The sequence below is a fragment of the Labrus bergylta genome, chromosome 17 (genome assembly GCF_963930695.1).
Source record: "Labrus bergylta chromosome 17, fLabBer1.1, whole genome shotgun sequence".
Lineage (NCBI taxonomy): Eukaryota > Metazoa > Chordata > Actinopteri > Labriformes > Labridae > Labrus > Labrus bergylta.
In genome coordinates, this window is record NC_089211.1 from 4,629,003 (window position 1) to 4,646,919 (window position 17,917).

Consider the following 17,917-nt stretch of genomic DNA (forward strand, 5'->3'; position numbering starts at 1 on the left):
ACTTCATCTCTCAGCTGTGTAAAATGTCTCTAAAGTAAATTACAGAATTGAAATGACCATGACCATATACATATATTGTCCATATCTCTACTGCAATTAGTCAAACAAGTATAACTATGGGAGCCCTCTACAACCAGCATCAATCCCTGTAACTTACACGAAAATAAAGTGTTGAATTTGCCGGTCACCAACAGAAAGAAACACAAAACGAATGTGGATTAACTTTCTGGATTTATTTGAGAAATAGGCATTAATCTAATGCATATAAAGTGGAAGAAACACACAGTTTAACACGCCCTCTGACGCTACAGTGCAGAGAGAAATGCTGACTATGACACAACTGATATGTGTTGCTCCATGAAAACAGCACTACATGAGATTTTTTTTTCCTTTTAGCCACATCCCTACATGTTCTGGTGACCATGTAGGAGTCAGGAGTCTGTAATGTGCAAAAAAGTACAGCGTTCATGCATCCTACGCAGCAGATCCTCTCGCCTCTGCTACTCGATCTCATTGAAGGTTCCCACAGAGGCCTTGATCTCCATTTCTGCAAGGAAGTAAAAGAGAACAAGGAGCTGTCACACACTGTAACAGTTTATTCAGCAAATACCTGAGAGAGAGTGTTTACCTGAGCAGGGTCCACCTTCCAAAATAATATCATCGATGGCGATGTCACTCCTTACTGATGAGCCCCTGGTGGCTTCAAACACAATCTGGAACAGTGAAAAGAGCAGCTAATATAAACAACCATGTTAAAATATTTCATTACACACATTAAGGTTCAGCATAAAAAAATAAACAATTAATAAAAAACCCTACTCACCTCTATGTTCTCTAAGAAGCAAAAGTAAAAGTTTGTATTACATAAAAATGACCTCTAGGGCTGATGTGTTATTTAATATGAATTGTTAAAGCTGCTGCATCAGTATGGAAACAACTATGAAGTAAGAAAGACTTCAACAAGCCAAAAAATGTTTTTCGTAGATAAATTATCCAAGAAACTTTCAAGAGGATTCTTGAAAACGATCTTTTAACAAGCTTCAATTATTTTCCTCTCTGTAGCCCTAGCCCCCAGAAATGATGCACCAAAACTTGGTTAATTCAACTAAGGAACTTAGGACGAGTGTGCCAAGAAAGTTTTTGGTTTTTTTAACCGTTCTTAGCTCATAATACAAGAGAGAAAAAGATTCTGATTTGAGTACCTAAATCAATTTTCTGCATGATCTCAAGTCAACCACTGCTTTAATATCCCATACTGCTTTGTATTTGAGCATGGGTATAATGTGCTATTTGAATTCATAGTCCATCTGTAAGGAGAACTGTAAGGATTATTAAAGTACAATACCTCTCTCTGAATCAGGTGTGGTAGAATTTAAATTATGAGAAGAAAAACCTGAGGTGAAGTAGATCTTAATAAACACTTATGTACAATACTTGAGTTATCGCGTATGTTACAACAGTTTTTCGAGTCTTTACATCTCAAACAGAAGGAGTCATTATTGTATGCACTCTTGCCTGATGCTGGCTGTCACTCTGGTACTCCACCGTCGCTCTCAGCCAGGCGATGCTCTGCTCGCCGCTCAGTTGTCTCAGCAACACATCCTCTCCGTCCTTGCTGAGACGGATGCTGAGCTGTCCCGTGCCGGAGCCGTACATGTGGTAGAAGAAACGCAGACACTGAGGCCCCCTGGAGCCCCTCAGGACGGAGGACAACAGTCGGACTCTCTGACCAGGCAGCAAGGGGGACGCCTCCAGGTGCATGTAGTATCCTGTCAATCAAACGTGTGTGTGATTACAGCTGTTTGAGTTTGTTTTAATAATGCTGTGTGAGCCTGTGTACTTTTAATCATGTAAGCAGGACTTTTCAGCTTCTGACAAGAGAACCCTCACCCAGTCCTGTGGTGTGGTCTCCCCTGGGTCCGGTGTATGATGTCGGGGTGGGTCCTCTCCTCCACTCCCAGTCAGCGTCATCGCTGTGCTTGTCCTGAGTGTAACCGCACAGACCTGCTTCAAAGTCACAATGTCCCGGGAGAGACGACAACAACGAAGCTGCAGAAAAATGAAGTGTAAGTTCACACTTTTTATTCTAATAGACAACACTCTGAAAATCACCTGAAAGGCACTTTTCTTTAGTCACTCAGCATTTCCAATATGGTGACCGTCTCATTGGGCTTGAAAACGACTGTTCAGAAACCAACGAGTGACGTCCACCTTAACCTTCAGGTTTAAAATTGACATATCTTTATCATTTTGGTCAAACTGTGTTATAATTTCTGTAATCCTTCAGCTATGGCCCTTTGACACTCTCAATTTGAATCAGTTTATCCTCATAGTTAAGTGGGTGTTTGTGCCATGTGTTAAATTATTCCCTCCACATGTTTCTCAGTCTGTTTATCGTCTTGTTTCCTCAAGGACAGACAGAAACCAATAAACTTTGCCTTTGGTCTTGACTAATAACACATTTAAATGTTTTTTTTAGTTTTAGTCTTTAGTTTTACAATTAAATAAAAACTATTGCCTTCATCTAAGGGAAACTTTTTTTTTGATGCTTTTACCTGCTGTTAGCTCACAGTCTCCGAGGCTAACACTGATATCGTCTAAAGCCACAGAGCCGCAGTCCCAGAAGCTCCTGCAGGTGCTGACGAAGACCACCTGAACAGTGAGACAGTCAGCAGAGAAGTCTTTATCACCAGCTCCAACATCTCAGAGGAAATCTCACAGTCTTAAAGCTATTAATCATCGACAGATCCAAACCCACACAGTCTTTGTTGTGAGACTCTGAAGGAAATGATCAATGAAATACTGAATGTTTTTAAGTAGATCAGTGTGGTGAAGTCTTTGAGCCCTTTCCAGATCTGTTCAATCTGTCTGGTCGGTCCAGAGCTCAACACACAGAACACTCTTTTCATTTCTTCCTCTCTTCCTTCCTTTTTTCATTTATTATATCTGCTGGACAATCCCTGTGTTTGAGGTATTTTTTTTTGTTTTGTCCTTTATTTTTTGAAGATTTATTTTGGGGCCTTTTGCCTTTTTTTTGGTAGCACAGTGAATAGGCGAGAGAAAGTTTGGAATGGCTTACAGGAAAGGAGCCACAGGTCAGACTTGAATTGGGCCGTTCACCTTGAGGACTATCGCCTCCGTACATGGGGCTCGACCCAACCGCTAGGCCATCTGTGCCCCCTAAATAGTTCCTGAAGTAGCTTATCTTTTCTTTGGAAGTGCTTTTAGAAGAGTAGCTCGAAAATCAATCAATCAGTTCAACACTCGGGCACAGACAGAAATGTCTGAACAGCTGTTGAATAGATTCCCATGACCATTAACATTCATTAGCCTTAGTGGGAGAGTTATCACTTTGATCTGTTTTCATTAAGTCAAATTTAGCATGCACAAATGAGCCAATTAGCGAATGTTAGCATGCCTAATAAACCTGATAAAGATAATCATGTTAGCATTACTCTTCTTAGGCCTTTATTTATTGCTTCTTGTCATCCATCTTTTTATGGTAAATTGTAAATGAACTTAAGCTTATATAGTGCTTTTCTAGTCTTCTGAAAGCACTTTTACACTACATGTCACACCCACCCATTCACACACTGATGGTAGTGATGATCTCTGTGTAGTATCATCCATCAGAAGTAACTAATCCATTCACACACCACCACTGAAGCAGCGGGAGCAATTCAGGGTTAAGCGTCTTGCCCAAGGACACATCGGACATGTTGCTCAGCTGGGGATTGAACCCTCAACCTTCAGGTTGAGAGGTGACAACTCTACCAACTGAGCCACAGCTCATATACTATGAGTATTTTTTTGTCCTCAACTTTCTCCCTGCATGTAGAAGTTTATTTTTCTTTACATCGCCGTCTATTCATTCCTTTCCCTCGTCATGTGTTCACATGTTTACTCAATAATCAGCCCCACTTCATTTGAATCTCTCTTCCTTCATAGACTCATCAGATTGTTTATTTCTTCCCTCCTCAGTTCGTTAATAATTTCACTCCCTCTTTGTTTCCATTTTCACCTTCCTTTATCCTCTCTTTTATCTGTTCCATATCGTCTGGTTCTCTATTCTGATACTGATTGATGTAATATTTCCATTTCCTGTCCTCTGACCTTGGCAGGCTTTGATGTCTGGAAGGTGGCATCTGTTCCGATCCAGATTCCTCTGGATTTCTCTCCTTGGGTCCAGATCTTCTCCTGGCTGCTGCTCTGCTGCTGCTGTTGCAGATAAACAGCGAGAGCTCGGTCTGTCTGGTTGAAACCTGCCGTTGCCAAAGTTATTCCTGGTTGGTGAGTCAGCAAAAATAAATCACAGCAGAGGATTCACACACATATAGTCACAAACAGCACCACATATCCAGACAGATTTCAGGGGGGCACTCACCCCTCAGAGAGAAGTAAAATCTCAGGCAGAACTTCATGTTCCCCGGGAGAGTTGGACTAATCAGACGGTTAACGTAACCGGACTGAGGGTTCAGCCGCGAGTGAGCCAACAGGAAAGATCCTGGAACATGAAGAAGGCCATCATCATCTTGCAAAACTTTCTCTTCCTTACAGTCTGGTGTCTTTGAATTTTCCCATCACGACTCGCACCCTGTAATTATCTTGATTTCAACATTTTCAAAACGTTTTTAGCCTAAGAAAAAAACTGTACTTTAACAAACAAACAAAACAATCTGACAAATAAACAACCACAACCTAATCCCTTATATATGAAATTTGAATGGCTTACATGTGATCAAAAATGTATGCAGTGGGGGTGACAGTTTGTTCTATGAAAACAGCTGATGGCTGCTTGTGGTTGCATTAAATAAACACAAGTAAACATGTTATACAACCAAACAATAAGCTAAGAAAGGAGAAAACATTTTAAAAGCAGCAGAATGATGAAATCATTTCCCACCAAAGCATTGTTTCTGAGCTATTAGGGACGATTATTGAGGGTGTTGTCAGAGAGGAGCAAATGCTCATTCATCAGCTAATGTTGGCTCTAGCTTGTTTGGCAAGATGCATCTGTCATTCATATTGAGTGTAATTATAAGAAGGCTGCAGTACAGAGGTCTAGTATTCTCACTTCCCGTTGTCCCAGATTTGTTCTAGTTTCAAACTCACACATCTTCTCAAATGATCATTTGTGGACATTTATGAGACTTCTCACAGCAACCTCTGCAGCCAGAACAAGCCTTATAGCATTTTTCCACATGAGGAGAAGCGACCCCTAAGGCCCTGTAAACTGACTTGGATGTGTAGGTCATTTTAACCCACCTGCTCCTGTGGTGTGATCTCCGTTCCTGAATATGTTCGGCTTCACAGACACCTTCTTCCACGAGCCCACCACCTGGTCCTGAGTGTACCGACAGAGACCTGACTCAAAGTCACAGTTAGCCACGGAGGGGTCGAAAGTCGGCTCTGTGGGACAAATGTGTGGAATCAGCATGTTGATGTGGATGGATGGACACAAACTGCTCAGGCTTAAATAATTCTTATTTGACAGCAAGATTTGTATGACATTTGTGAAGGATTGACATAGTTTCAAGGAAATTAATCCTGCAGTTTTATTGACCCTTGTGATCTTGTGTATTGTGAAATATAAAAAGCTCATTCATGCTTAGAGGTTGAACTTTTGGAAAAGGTTATTGGACTTAGGACAAACTTGACATTTTTATATCCTAATGTTTCTAATGTCATCTTCTGTATCCTGCTGATGGTACATTAAGCTTTGAGTCCTTCTGAAATCATAACATATTCATATCTTGGAATACATGCAGTTGCTTATAATTGCAACATAGACAAGACTTTCTTCTAATTGAAGCATGAGCCTTTGTAGAATAAAAAAGAAGAAACAGCTGCTCCTCACCAGAGTCCGTGCTGCAAAACTCTGGAGAAAAGGAAATGTCATCAACTGCAACGCGTCCGCCTCTCGGGCTGTTAAAGGCCACTTCAAAGACCACCTGGAGAGACAGACAGACACTCATTAACAGAGATGCATGCCGTCATCACCCTCACACAGAAGTCACATTTATGTGCATTCCAGTACAGTGTTGAGATAATAGCTCTCACAATTATTTTGTCTTATTTTGCACAAGCTCGGATATAAAAGCAGGAAAAGGGGAAGGGTCCATTTTTATTAATGACGATGCAAAGAGCATCTTTTTGAGGAAAGGATTTATAAAAATCTCTCAAGTATTACAAGCTGGCTAACGCGACCCATTTCTCAGGTTATCCTGTCAACCTGTGAGACTCTTTTTTGGCCCTGTAGTCTCACAAAATATTTTCCACATTCAGTAACAATATTTCAGGGGAAATTACTTTCACTATAATTCATGTGGTTTCTGTTCTTCTGTTGTTGTTTGCAGATGCTTTACATACCCGACTAAGACATCTTATTACACACTTTAAATGTTAATTTAACTGTAATTAAAGTATTTATTTTAAATTACCAGAGAATTGTCTTTTACTTGTATTGTCAGCAAAAAATGAACAGAAACTAACATAATTAAAACTATGAATGTAAGCTGTGCTCACTGTGTTTCGGCTTATGTTGGGTAATAGAAGGAAGGCTGTGGTAGGGACAAATTACTGAAAAAATTAACAGTAGACCAGATTACTTCTGTTTGGTAGTGGAGTGGTCTCTGAAGGGGTTACAAGCACGCTTGTGTGGGAGAGGAACCTCTCCCTCACAAATGTGCGGGAAAAGGAATTAGATTGTTTTGAGATTATATTTTTAACTGTTATCATCTATTTTCTGTTTAAAGTTTGATGCTTTGTCCCCTTTTCCTTGATTTTGTAAGTCATTGTGTAAAACAAAACACAAGTAGCTTAGAAGTCAAATAAATACTTCTACATTTTTATCAGGTAAACCATGATCCCAGTGTAACCTCTGAATGAAATCAGATCAATGCTGCATGTTGCGTTCACACTGACCTGTACAGAGTACGGGGCCTTCAGGTCCACCTGCACAGGTATCCATTCCCCCAGCGTCCCGCTCCAGTCGCTCTGGTTCTCTGTGCCCGCCCTCCACAGCTCCTGGTACTGACCCAGTTTGTCCCTGGTGAACACAGAGAACAGGTTTCCTCTCTCCTCACTTCGCTGGTACTGAAAGCTCAGGCAGCCGGACATCGGCACCATCGTCATCGGAGAAATCAGCTTGGCCACTTCTTTGAAGGTCTTAGCGTAGATCGAGTCCACATACATCAAGTGACCTGAGAGGTAAGTGAGGGTGTTAAATTTGATTCGGGAACTTCAAAATGTACTCATACCAAAATAGACTGATTTAGTCATTTACAATGACACATGTGAGACCTTTTGGAAATGCTTTGTTAAAGGAGCAGTATGTAACTCTGACACCTGGTGTTTAAAATGGGTACTGCAGTCCAAATTCCAAACATTGTAGAGAGCTGTCTCCCCGCCCCCTCCTCTCTAGAGTTGAGGCGCATGCAGGTCACCATGTGGTGGACCCTGAAGCTTCAGTGTTTATCCAGCTCTGCATCAGTCTGTAAACCTTTCTGTGTTCTAACCTCTCTACATATTTCAAAAGCATCTCCAATATTGATCCTAGTTTGACCAATTTGCTGCTTGTGGAGATAACTCTTCTTAGACAGCCGTCTGCTCATTTCTCTCAGAGATAAAAACACAAAGAGCTCTGAGTCACTGGATAAAATGACCTTTTTGTGTATGATATGTGATTACCTTACTCACCCGTCTTGTTGTTGTATGTGTGGTCGTTTGGTATGTTGTTGTGAAGGAGCTGGCCCCTTCCACCTCCCACGTACCAGTTTACATTTGCGTTCCATAGATTATTGTATCCACACAGGTGAGACTCCTCAAAATCACAATCTAGACGCAGAAAAAAAAAGAGAAATCAGTAACAGAACCACCGTTATGTGTGTGGGTTAGAATGCCTTCATGCTGCTGTAACATAATACGATCCCAAGTGAGCACAGATGGTCTTTATCCTTCCATGAATATGTGATTTTTATTTGGTTTTAGAAAGATGTTTGAGTGATGTATGTGTGAAATCACCGACCCAGGCAGTATCCGGGGCTGATGTGGATCTCAAAGATGGCCACGCTGCTCCCAGGGCTCCCTGCAGGTTTACCTTCAATCACGACCTAATCAACAACACATGTTCAGTCGAACCGTGCAACCTATGATATGGATTGACGCGGGAATGACATCATAGAGGGAGAGTGAATGTATGGAAGGTCAGAGAGAGCACATACATGAAATGCATAACAATCTAATTTATTTTAAAGCTCCAGTGATCACCAGGCTTTATGTGAAATAACGTACAGAAAGATGGAGAAGAAACACATTTTTAAAAGCATGAGGTCAGAGCTTGAGCATGTGAGAACATGTGAGTGGAGGTTGAAGGGTGATTAAAACATGAAACAATGACATACTTTTAAATAACATCCAGTGGACACAGAACAACGTAAGCCTGATTAATAGAACTTTTTTGAGCTTCACTTTGGTCTCCACCACTGAAATAAACGGCCCTTTATCTGATCCAGATTTCTTTTTTCAAGCACACCTTGGTAGTACTCGGGAAGTACCCTGGCACCTCTCCGGCTACCAGAACAGCTTCCTTACCTGGGGTCAACCGGGACTTAAACCAGCGACCATCAGCTTCCCAACCCAGGTCACTACAGACTGAGCTACTGCTGCCCCCAAGTGTCTGTGTGTAACGCAGAATATTGACGCCCCTGTTACGCCTCGTCTGCAGTGTGTCACACATGGAGGCAGGATGGTGGAGGGAAGAAGTTCAGTCCCTGATCGCCATCATCATCATCATCAGCCATCTAGTGAGTAACAGAGGCGTAAAGGGGGGAATGCGCAGGCAATGTGTATGGTCAGATCGAGCATGGTGAAGCAGCGCTGTGTGTGTATGCATGCTTGAGTGTGTGTGTGTGTGTGTGTGTGTGAAGCTCCTTCTGTGTGTTCAAACACGGTGCCTCTCATGCTCCTCTCAACTTTCTGCAATGCCGTTACGCAGTGTAAATCCACTGGGACACCAATATTATGCCGTTGCAGAACCACAATCTGTAAAAGGCTTTTATGGTAAGATAAGCCAGCAACGTCTGACTCCAGAAACTGAACACACAGATGTGAGGATGGTAGAGTTTTTCTTTTTTGGCTCTTTGAAAGCAATAGAACACATTTCCAAAATGTTTAATCATTTCTTGTTAAATGAGAGGAAAGACTTCAGTTAGACCTGAGGGCGAGGAGGAAGAGGTGGTGTGTTTGTGTTAGGTGAGAATAAATAGAAAGAAGCTTTTATCAGTCTTTGAGTTTAAATGTCTGGTCTGAAATAGACTTGGTTTATGCTTTGAGGGGCCCTCACATGGTACAGACATTGACTTTCCATTATGTAGGTCCTGACCCTGTCAGACTCAGCTCTGCCTCTGCACATAATATAAACATGGGCTGCACTGTTCCCAGAGTGTTTGGACAATGTGTGTGTGAGTGAATATGTGTGTTTTTACACACACATCATAATGGCCTCACTTTGCGCCTGCATGTGTTATGTCAACCTATATCTGTCTTCTTTTCAACAGCAGCATAACTGTTTTTTTTTTTGGTTTTTTTAAATCTCTGCTATCTTTTTTAATGAGAGAGATTTGGACAGTTTACTACTCACTGAAGACATACTGCATTTGATACTTTTGATTAGAGCTCAAAATATTTATACATTATGCTTGTTATATTACAAGTTATAGTGAGAAACCAGTGAGAAATGGGCTTCAGTTGTGTTCTGTCTGAATCCAAATAATGTTGTGATGTAGTGAACCAACACCAACATTTAATATCTTAAAGTTAAAGGTTTCATTTGACATAGATCCCATAGTTAATAGCCGTTCATTTAGTGCTTCCTGTAACAAAAACATTTAACTTTGGGTGCCATGCAAGACTCTGAGAATATTATTTCTCTGCATGCTTTAAACATAAACAACCTGTAGGGCCCATTAGAGGCACTTTGGCCTTGTTTTTCACATGAAGCTAGTTTCCTCATCAAACAAGGATGAAAGACACTTGGGAGTGTGTTACCGTGTAAGGCTCAGTGTTGTTCTGCAGGTCCATGCTTGAGATGACCCAGCTGTCAGAGGACTCCTGGCTGCTCCACAGTGGCCTGTCGAAGCTCTTCCCCTCAGTGCGCTGCAGCACCGTCAGGCTCCCTGACCCGGTGATCTGATAGACGAGCCTCAGACAGCTCCACTCGCCCTGCTCCAGAGCCGGGCTCAGAAGGACCCCTATGGTCTCTTTCTGCGGTCCAGTTTCTGCAGCTGTCTCATCATCCTGAACATCCGCTGGGGCTGCATCCACCGCAACAAAACGCCCTGATACAAAAAGACATGAGCAGCTGAGATAATGCAACTTGTAAACAGAAGTTCTAAATCTGAGAAAGTTTTCTCCTCACTTAAATTTAAAAAAGAAACACAAGAAGCTCTGTTGCAAAATATGCACATCTTTCTTTAATCCCAAAATGATGATTTCTGTCAAGAAAACACCAGAGGTTCCTCTTGTGGGTAGAAGAATAGGGAGAACACATGTTAAATACTGGATACTGATACTCATGAAACAATTATTTGTAGCAAAAATAAAAGCTCAACTTGATGGGATAAAGCCTTATTCATCAGTAATTCAGAGCTCCCATCATGACAGCAACTCTTCCTCTCTGCTGCAGGGGCCTTTGAGCTCTCCTTACCCGTCTGTCATTTATTATTTGTCCCCGTGGAAAGCCCTGCTGCCCTGAGGCTCCTTTATCCTGACAAACACATGTATCCAAACTAACACACACTCACTGTAGAGCTCTTTTCACTCAAGATGTTTTTCTGCTCCTTCTGGCAACATACTGCACTCGTTTGCAAATGTTTGAATTCAAATATTAAATATAAACTAAATTTATTATATTTAAGTAAGAAGCAACGTAGCCTACTTTCTTGTTTTAATCAGTATCAATGCCTTATTTGGACTCAAAAACAAAGTCCATAAAAAGTGGCTCATATATTTGACATGACTTCACTCCTCCTGCAGCCTCATCTGTGCTGCAGAAACCAAGAGAGGGGAGAACAAATGAGCGAGAGCTGAGCACACCATTACCACTCCAAACCACACTGACCTTTTCAAACAAGCCGGCGGCAATAGCAACAGGAAAAGAGAAGTGGCTGAAGTATCGCAGAGGAAAGACTGACAGTAAAAAGTGCTGCGACAACGGAGCAAATTCCAGACAAGTGCGAGCAAGGATCACTACGGGGGGAAAAGTCTTTATGGGGAGATTTTTGTTGCAGAGGCTACTGGAGCTGCAGGACATGGTTATGATTGAGGAATCTGCCTTTTCAATCAGTTAGATGTTGATGGCATTAAGAGTTGAGTTTTGATTTGACAGCTCTAGTGCAGCAGAGTTACTTAGTCTGACAAGTTGATGGTGAAGTCATTAGTGAGCTCACTGACCAACTAAACTTGAACAACCTGAACAATTTGTTTCAACTCATTCAATTTAAGTATTAAGAATGAATTAGTTCTCGCTCTGTGTAGGGTGAAAGGAGTACCTTCACTACGTCCACTTCAAAAACACAATAAAATACATGTCAAGTCTTCAGGCTGTTGTTTGATAAGAAATACTTAAAGTGCCTTACTCAGCCAAAAACCTCTGTTAGTGATTTTTTAAAGAGAGCAAGGCTTGTTGTGTCCACCTGCTTTCACATTCTGTACTATGCTTATATTGACTTCAGAACAAATGCATAGAAATGTAATGCATACCAACAATCCCTCTCTCGGACTAGTTACTGTTTCAAAATGTATGAAATCAGTACCTTAGATTAGAACAAATACTAAAAGAATACTACATTTGATTTATTTTGTTCTACCATCGTGTGAATAGAAGTGTTCAGTTGCATAAAATGCCACCACCTCTCCTGATAATCCTAAAGATTTAAACACAGAAACTTCACTTTTACTGTTGCATGGACTGTTTGTGTTGTAGCTGCTGTGTAGTTATAATGAATGCATGTGATAATGATGGGCTGCAAGAGATGCAAGATATGGGTATAGAAAGGACTGAATGACTAGTAAAGTTTTGACACAAGTAGCCGTACATAAGTTAATGTCAGAGGATACTTTAGAGGTTTTAAGCCGCAAGATCTGTCACTAATCCTCCTTTGTCACTCTCTCAAAGATTTGCAAATTATCCCAAAATATTTCCCATATAGTAACAACAGTGTTTCCGCTACCATTGACCTTGAAGGTCAAGTTAATACTTTTTTTTTTGTTCTATTTATTGGATTTTTTCTTTTGTATTTATTTTTGGGCTTTTTATGCCTTTGTTGTAGAGATAGGATAGTGGATAGAGTCAGGAATCAGGGAAAGAAGTCATTTAAGGATACCTTTCCAATAGAAAAGGACATCTGTCATTAAAAGTAACACATGAACACCAAGATTCCTTCCAAGTGTTTGTGTTGGCGTACATCTGCCCGCACCCCCTTATGTTTGTACTGTTTACTTATTGATGTAGTTTTCTTTACTACACAGGAGAGCAGTTATACTACTTTTAATTGCAAGTGAATATAAAGTTTCATTCTGTTCTGTAAGGGTACATCAGAGGTTTATAGAAAAGTTTTATACTGTGGGGCAATGATCCACATCTTGAGGGTTATGGTATTAGATTGTTTATTTACTTATCTATCTTATCCTTTACGCTGATATGTTATGTCACAGTAAGAACATAAATATTTTGGCTTTTGTTCAATCATGTCTGCTGATTGATTAGCAGAGGATTTGGAAGTGTGGATGTGGGCCGGATTACACACAGAGTCAAGTTCACTGAGGAGTGGGAAGTGGCAGTGTCACAGATTCAGTGTTGTTCTTTCTACTCATGATATCAATCAGTGTCTTGTAAATGACACAGAAGGTGTTGCTCTGCTGAAGGTTCACTGGAACATCTTTCTGTATTTTGCCCTTTTTTATGCAACTATTGGATAACATCGCTTTTTTTTCAAAGAATATTCAACATGGCTATCTTTGGTTGCTCTGCAGAGATTTTTAAGTTGTTGCACAATATGCACATTGTTCTGCATTTAGGAGTGGTTTTTCTCCTCACCATCCTGCTTCTTTCAATGGCTTAGGGACATTTTGTCTCTTAAACAAATGCAAAGACTGCATACTTACAATCTCCGTACATAGAGTACATTTGAGAGCGTTAGGTACCTTTCTTGCACAGTGTCATATTAACCCTCTTCTATAGGGACTCTACAGGATTCTGTCTGGTGTTTGACTTGAAACATTTCTTAGTACATGCCCATGTCACTTTAATTTTCAATCTGAGATGTGACTATTATGATAACCATTTTAAAATTCTATTAATGCAGTCCTTTAAACGTTCAGCCCTATTTCTATTGTTCTTCTTTGTTTTGCTTTCTGTTCAGTTTGCACTTCACTCATTTTAACACAACATTTTAAAAAGCACCTGGAATCCTAACAGGTTTTGCATCGATTGTGGACCATCATCCATCATAACTCCTACAGAACTGGCCAGACAGATTTAGGTTTGTTGCACAATTATTGGTTTTAGGGATGGGCTGTGTGTAGATAACAGCAGGTCCAAGAGCAAAGAGAGTCTTATTGTAATGTTCACATGACCCCAGCCTCTAAAAGCAAGCCTCTCTTCATGTCACAACCAGTGTGATGGGATCCTGCTGCTCCTGCAACATATGAGGCATTTGTCTTCAGATGCATCTGCAGCCCGGTCTCAGTGCAGATACAGCAACAGAGAGTGTGTGAGAGGAGTGGAATCATTTAAAAAAAATCTACAACAAAGTAATAAATACAAAGAACCCAATCTGTTTTTAACTTTTGTGTTTGACCCCTTTAGATAAACAGACACTGACATACTGTAGTTATGGGTGTGTGCAGTCGTCTGTATCAGCTCCAGTACCAACCCAGAGAGAATACCTAAATCTGTTAGTTCATTCACTCCAGATGTTGGGAGATGCAGAAATCAATTCAGAACAGATGGGCTTTTTCTAACCACTGTGCTTCAGTGGCATGATAAAAACCAGCACCAAAACATCTGCAGCATCACATCTAAACATGTAACTGCTATTTACATAGCCACAAAAAACTCTACTAGCTCTACTTTCAAAATGTTGACGACTGTGGATGCTCTGTGTTTTCCATTGGAATGTTCAGTACCGTCTTTGTGCAGGGTCCAGCTCGTGAAGTCTGCATCTGATGTGTATCCGCAGGTGTTGGACTCAAAGTTGCAGGAGCCAGGCAACAGTTGGCTTTGTGCTTGGACGGTGGCTTTGAGAGAATAAACGAGAGAAGGAGAGAGCAGGAATGGTAAGTATGAATCATGGCATCTGGCATTAACAGAAACATGCCATCATGCACCAGCACTGGCGCTGCTGCTGTAATGAACTCACCAGCAAACGTCAGGAGGTAGAGTAGAAGCATTGCAGCTCTCTGTGGAAATAAACAAACCGCCTGAGGAAATAAGAAAAGTAAAAGTAGGTCTTCTCTTTGCATCCACCGTTGGGGAAAAAATACAAAAAGTTACAAGAAAAGTTGATCTACAAAGATCTTTCTTGTGTTTCTGGTCTGAGTGTCTCTCCAGCTCACAGACTGGCAGCACACTGCAGACTCTCTGTCAGGACGTTTGTGTGTCTGGAAGGCAGAGCAGGGAGGAGGAGAAAGAGAGAGAGAGACTGGAGAAGTCTGAGAGGGAGGAGGAGAAAGAAGGTAAGTGATGAGATGGTGGGAGGCGGGTGAGGGAGAAGAGGGGGGGGGGGGGTAAGGGAATGAAGGGAAGAGAGGTGGGGGGAGGCTGGTGAGAAAACTAAGTGGGGGAAGTGAGGAAGGGAAATGATGTAATAGAGCAAATTGGGGAAGAAAAGGAGGAATAAAAAATATTAAGTCACCTTTCAAAAGAAAGAAACTAAATCAAGTTCATTTCAGCATCAACATGGTGAATAGAGGCTGATTTATTACTTTTACGGTCTCACTGTGCAGGAGTTAGCAGTCTTTTTCCACTGACAGTCTGATTTATTGTCCTCTAAGCAGAGACACTGTAGGGTTAGGGGTTAATTGTCTTGCTCAAGGGCAACCCTGTTATGGCATTGGAAAAAGGTCAAAGCTATTCATCCCTTTTTGGGGAGTGTTCCCTTAATTTTGAGTCATGGCAACCATTAGCAACAAGTATGTATTTTAAAAAGCCCATCTAGGGACAGGCAATGCAAACAAGCCTTGGCTTTAAATGCTGTAGTGTGTGGTATCAGTTTACTTTCTCCATATGTGTCCCTTTACAAATAAACATTCAAAAAATATAGAAAAACAAAACTGTACTAATCAGAAAATAAGAGTGTTTGACCAAGCTGTTAAAGGCTTCTTCAAAAGCGGCCCATAAATTAAGATTTATTTTCTACATTTAGGAGATCCAACTATATATAGGACAGACAAATCAGCCCAAAGATTCATTCACTCGAGGGTTGTATTTATTTGAGTTTGGATGCCACTGATGGACGGGTGCATCTTTGTAAAGTTAAGGTGTCCTTCTTTAAATAAAAATATAAGAATTGGCATCCATCTCGCTTGAATTATACAGATGTTCAAAAGAGAAGCTGACAATATTTAATTAGAATCGTGAGCTTAAAGGTTTGTATTGACTTTGTCCCATTTGTGGACGGTAAGTCTGATCTCTCTGCTGATCTAGACCCAGCAGCCACATGTCTGATGTACGACACTTAACCCAAAGTTGCTCCCATTGCTTCGTCAGTGGTGTATGTGTTTGAATGGAATTAGTTAATACTGCTAGAAACTTTACATAGCGTCCTCTTCCATCTCTGTGTGAATGGGTTGATGTGATCTGCAGTGCAAAAGCGCTTTGAGCAGCCAGAAGTTTGTCACTTTTCTCGTCTTCTGACTCCTCAAAGCGCTTTTTCACCGCCGATCACATCAACCCATTCACACACTGATGGAAAAGGACGCTATGTAAAGTGTCCATCAGTATCAACTATTCTCATTCATACTGTACACACACACATCACCAACAAACCAGTGAGCTATAGCCAGCCCAGTAACAACAGTTCTATGAATAACTTTTTTCATTGTTTTGCAGGTGGTTTTGGTTGGCATGGAAACAGTGAGTATTCAGGTTTGAGAACCTGTGCAGGATTTCTATTTTCAAACAACTTGACTTCAAACTTCCCATTTAATTTTAGAAAGTGCTTTAAAGTGACCAAAAGAGAACTGACAGAATAGTTTTCCCAACATGTAGAAAGGTAATTTACTTTCAAATTGGGGGCAACAGTTTAAACAAAGAGGTTTCCTGTTCAAAAATATCAAAGCCAGCACAAAGCCAGCAGATGTGCACAGAGCCCAAACTAAACCCCAACATCACCTGCACAACAGTCTTCCTCCAAGAGGGCTTTTGCTCTTTTTAGCAGTCACAGGTGTTGCATGTTCACTAACTTATATATAGCATATATCAATATATGTTGTATGTTTTCTTTGTTTTTGTAAAGACAAGCCTTTAAGATCCCGTCTGAAAGTGGTATCATGGGGCTCTGCTGTTTAAGAAGAGACAATACACAAATGACCCCACAGAGACCCTGCAGAGTCCAAACATTTTGAAAGCCTCTGCAGTATTTGATGTGGTTTCAGCCTTGAACCGCTTGTAGGCAGTCTGTTTTATTAGGCAACTCAGCTTTAATCCTACATGTGCAGCTCCTAAAAGTCTGCAGATATTCTCGGGCTGTTTCCACCAGTTTCAATTGAGGGAGAATTTGAATTTTATTTTCACCACTGAAAACCTCATCCCCATCACTGCAGAGAGTAACAGATTTCAGAAAGTTAAGGAGAAAAGAATGTAGCATGCAGGATTTTTCTGAGACTTTGTTGTAACTTTTATGAGACGGAGAACTCTTGTCCACATTTGTGATCCATCTGTCAGACCTGGCAACTCCGCCGGACCAGATGTGGAGGTGAATCCTCTCCTGGTTGTGTCCAGACAGCCTGACAGCATCCATCCATGTTTCTTCTCCAGGAAACAATGAAGATCTGAGGCACATCCTGCTGATTATTGAGAAAATGATTTGATTTAATTTTCAAGTCAATGTTAATTGTTTGATCGAGAAGAATGAACAGAAAGGTTGGATTTAAAGGAGACTGCACATGCTCAGTTCCAAAGACAATATTTATATTTTCAACGATATCTATCACTCATCTGGTTCTCTGTATTTCTGTAAACAACACGACAGAGCTTCAAAATCAATTAAAGAGTACCAGAATAAACATCTGCAGTGCAAGCTGAAACCATTAATTGCATCAAGATAGATTGCAGGAGCCATTTTTGTTTAACTGGTGAACAATTAATTGTAGTTTGACTTTAAGTGACACATTGATTATGCTTTAAACTAACTTACTTTAGTCATGAATAAACATGAAGACACTGCACATATTTCTTCTTCAAATGCTCACATGCCTGATAACAGCTGGGATCTGCTCCAGCCCCCCCACCACCCCGAATATGAAAAGCGGTATTGATAATGGATGGGTGATGCTTTACTACATGACTGAAAACTATTACAAGAGTTATAACATGTTTTCCTCAGTATGGGATTCAGTGCCAGAGGGCTGAGCAGGTTTCATCTCCCCTGGGAACATCACAGACCATCAAGGTTTTTAATGTGAAAATGTGATCTTCCTGGACTGGATCTGATCACTGTGATATATTAAACCTTTAATTATACATTTTCAGATTTTCAAAAGTGATTTCTCTGGTAGTCAGAGTGTCAGAAACCTGTACTGCTGTGTTTTTGCACCATCTGCTGGAGCAAAAGTTACAGTTTATTTCAAGTATTATGTGAGTGATTCAACAGCTACACTACATGTAAGCGAATATAAAAAAAAACAAAATTTTGGA

General features: G+C 40.8%; 1 protein-coding gene across 2 annotated transcripts; it reads right to left on the minus strand.

Moving 5' to 3' along the window:
• Positions 1-212: 212 nt before the first annotated feature.
• Positions 213-14,685, minus strand: LOC109985680 (MAM domain-containing protein 2). Of its 2 annotated transcripts, none has more exons than XM_020636073.3 (15): positions 14,421-14,685; positions 14,188-14,298; positions 10,048-10,337; positions 8,027-8,111; positions 7,699-7,836; positions 6,925-7,202; positions 5,858-5,951; positions 5,266-5,409; positions 4,385-4,504; positions 4,114-4,262; positions 2,556-2,652; positions 1,891-2,049; positions 1,516-1,769; positions 629-713; positions 213-547 (listed from the first exon to the last, which is right to left on the minus strand). In XM_020636073.3, exons 1-15 carry the CDS (start codon positions 14,521-14,523, stop codon positions 501-503), a joined length of 2,154 nt encoding a protein of 717 aa, XP_020491729.2. In that variant the 5' UTR covers positions 14,524-14,685; the 3' UTR covers positions 213-500. The 2 variants fall into 2 exon arrangements, with proteins under 2 accessions (XP_020491729.2, XP_020491728.2); XM_020636072.3 differs by having other exon boundaries at positions 4,114-4,283; positions 14,421-14,684.
• Between the last annotated feature and the right edge of the window lie 3,232 nt (positions 14,686-17,917).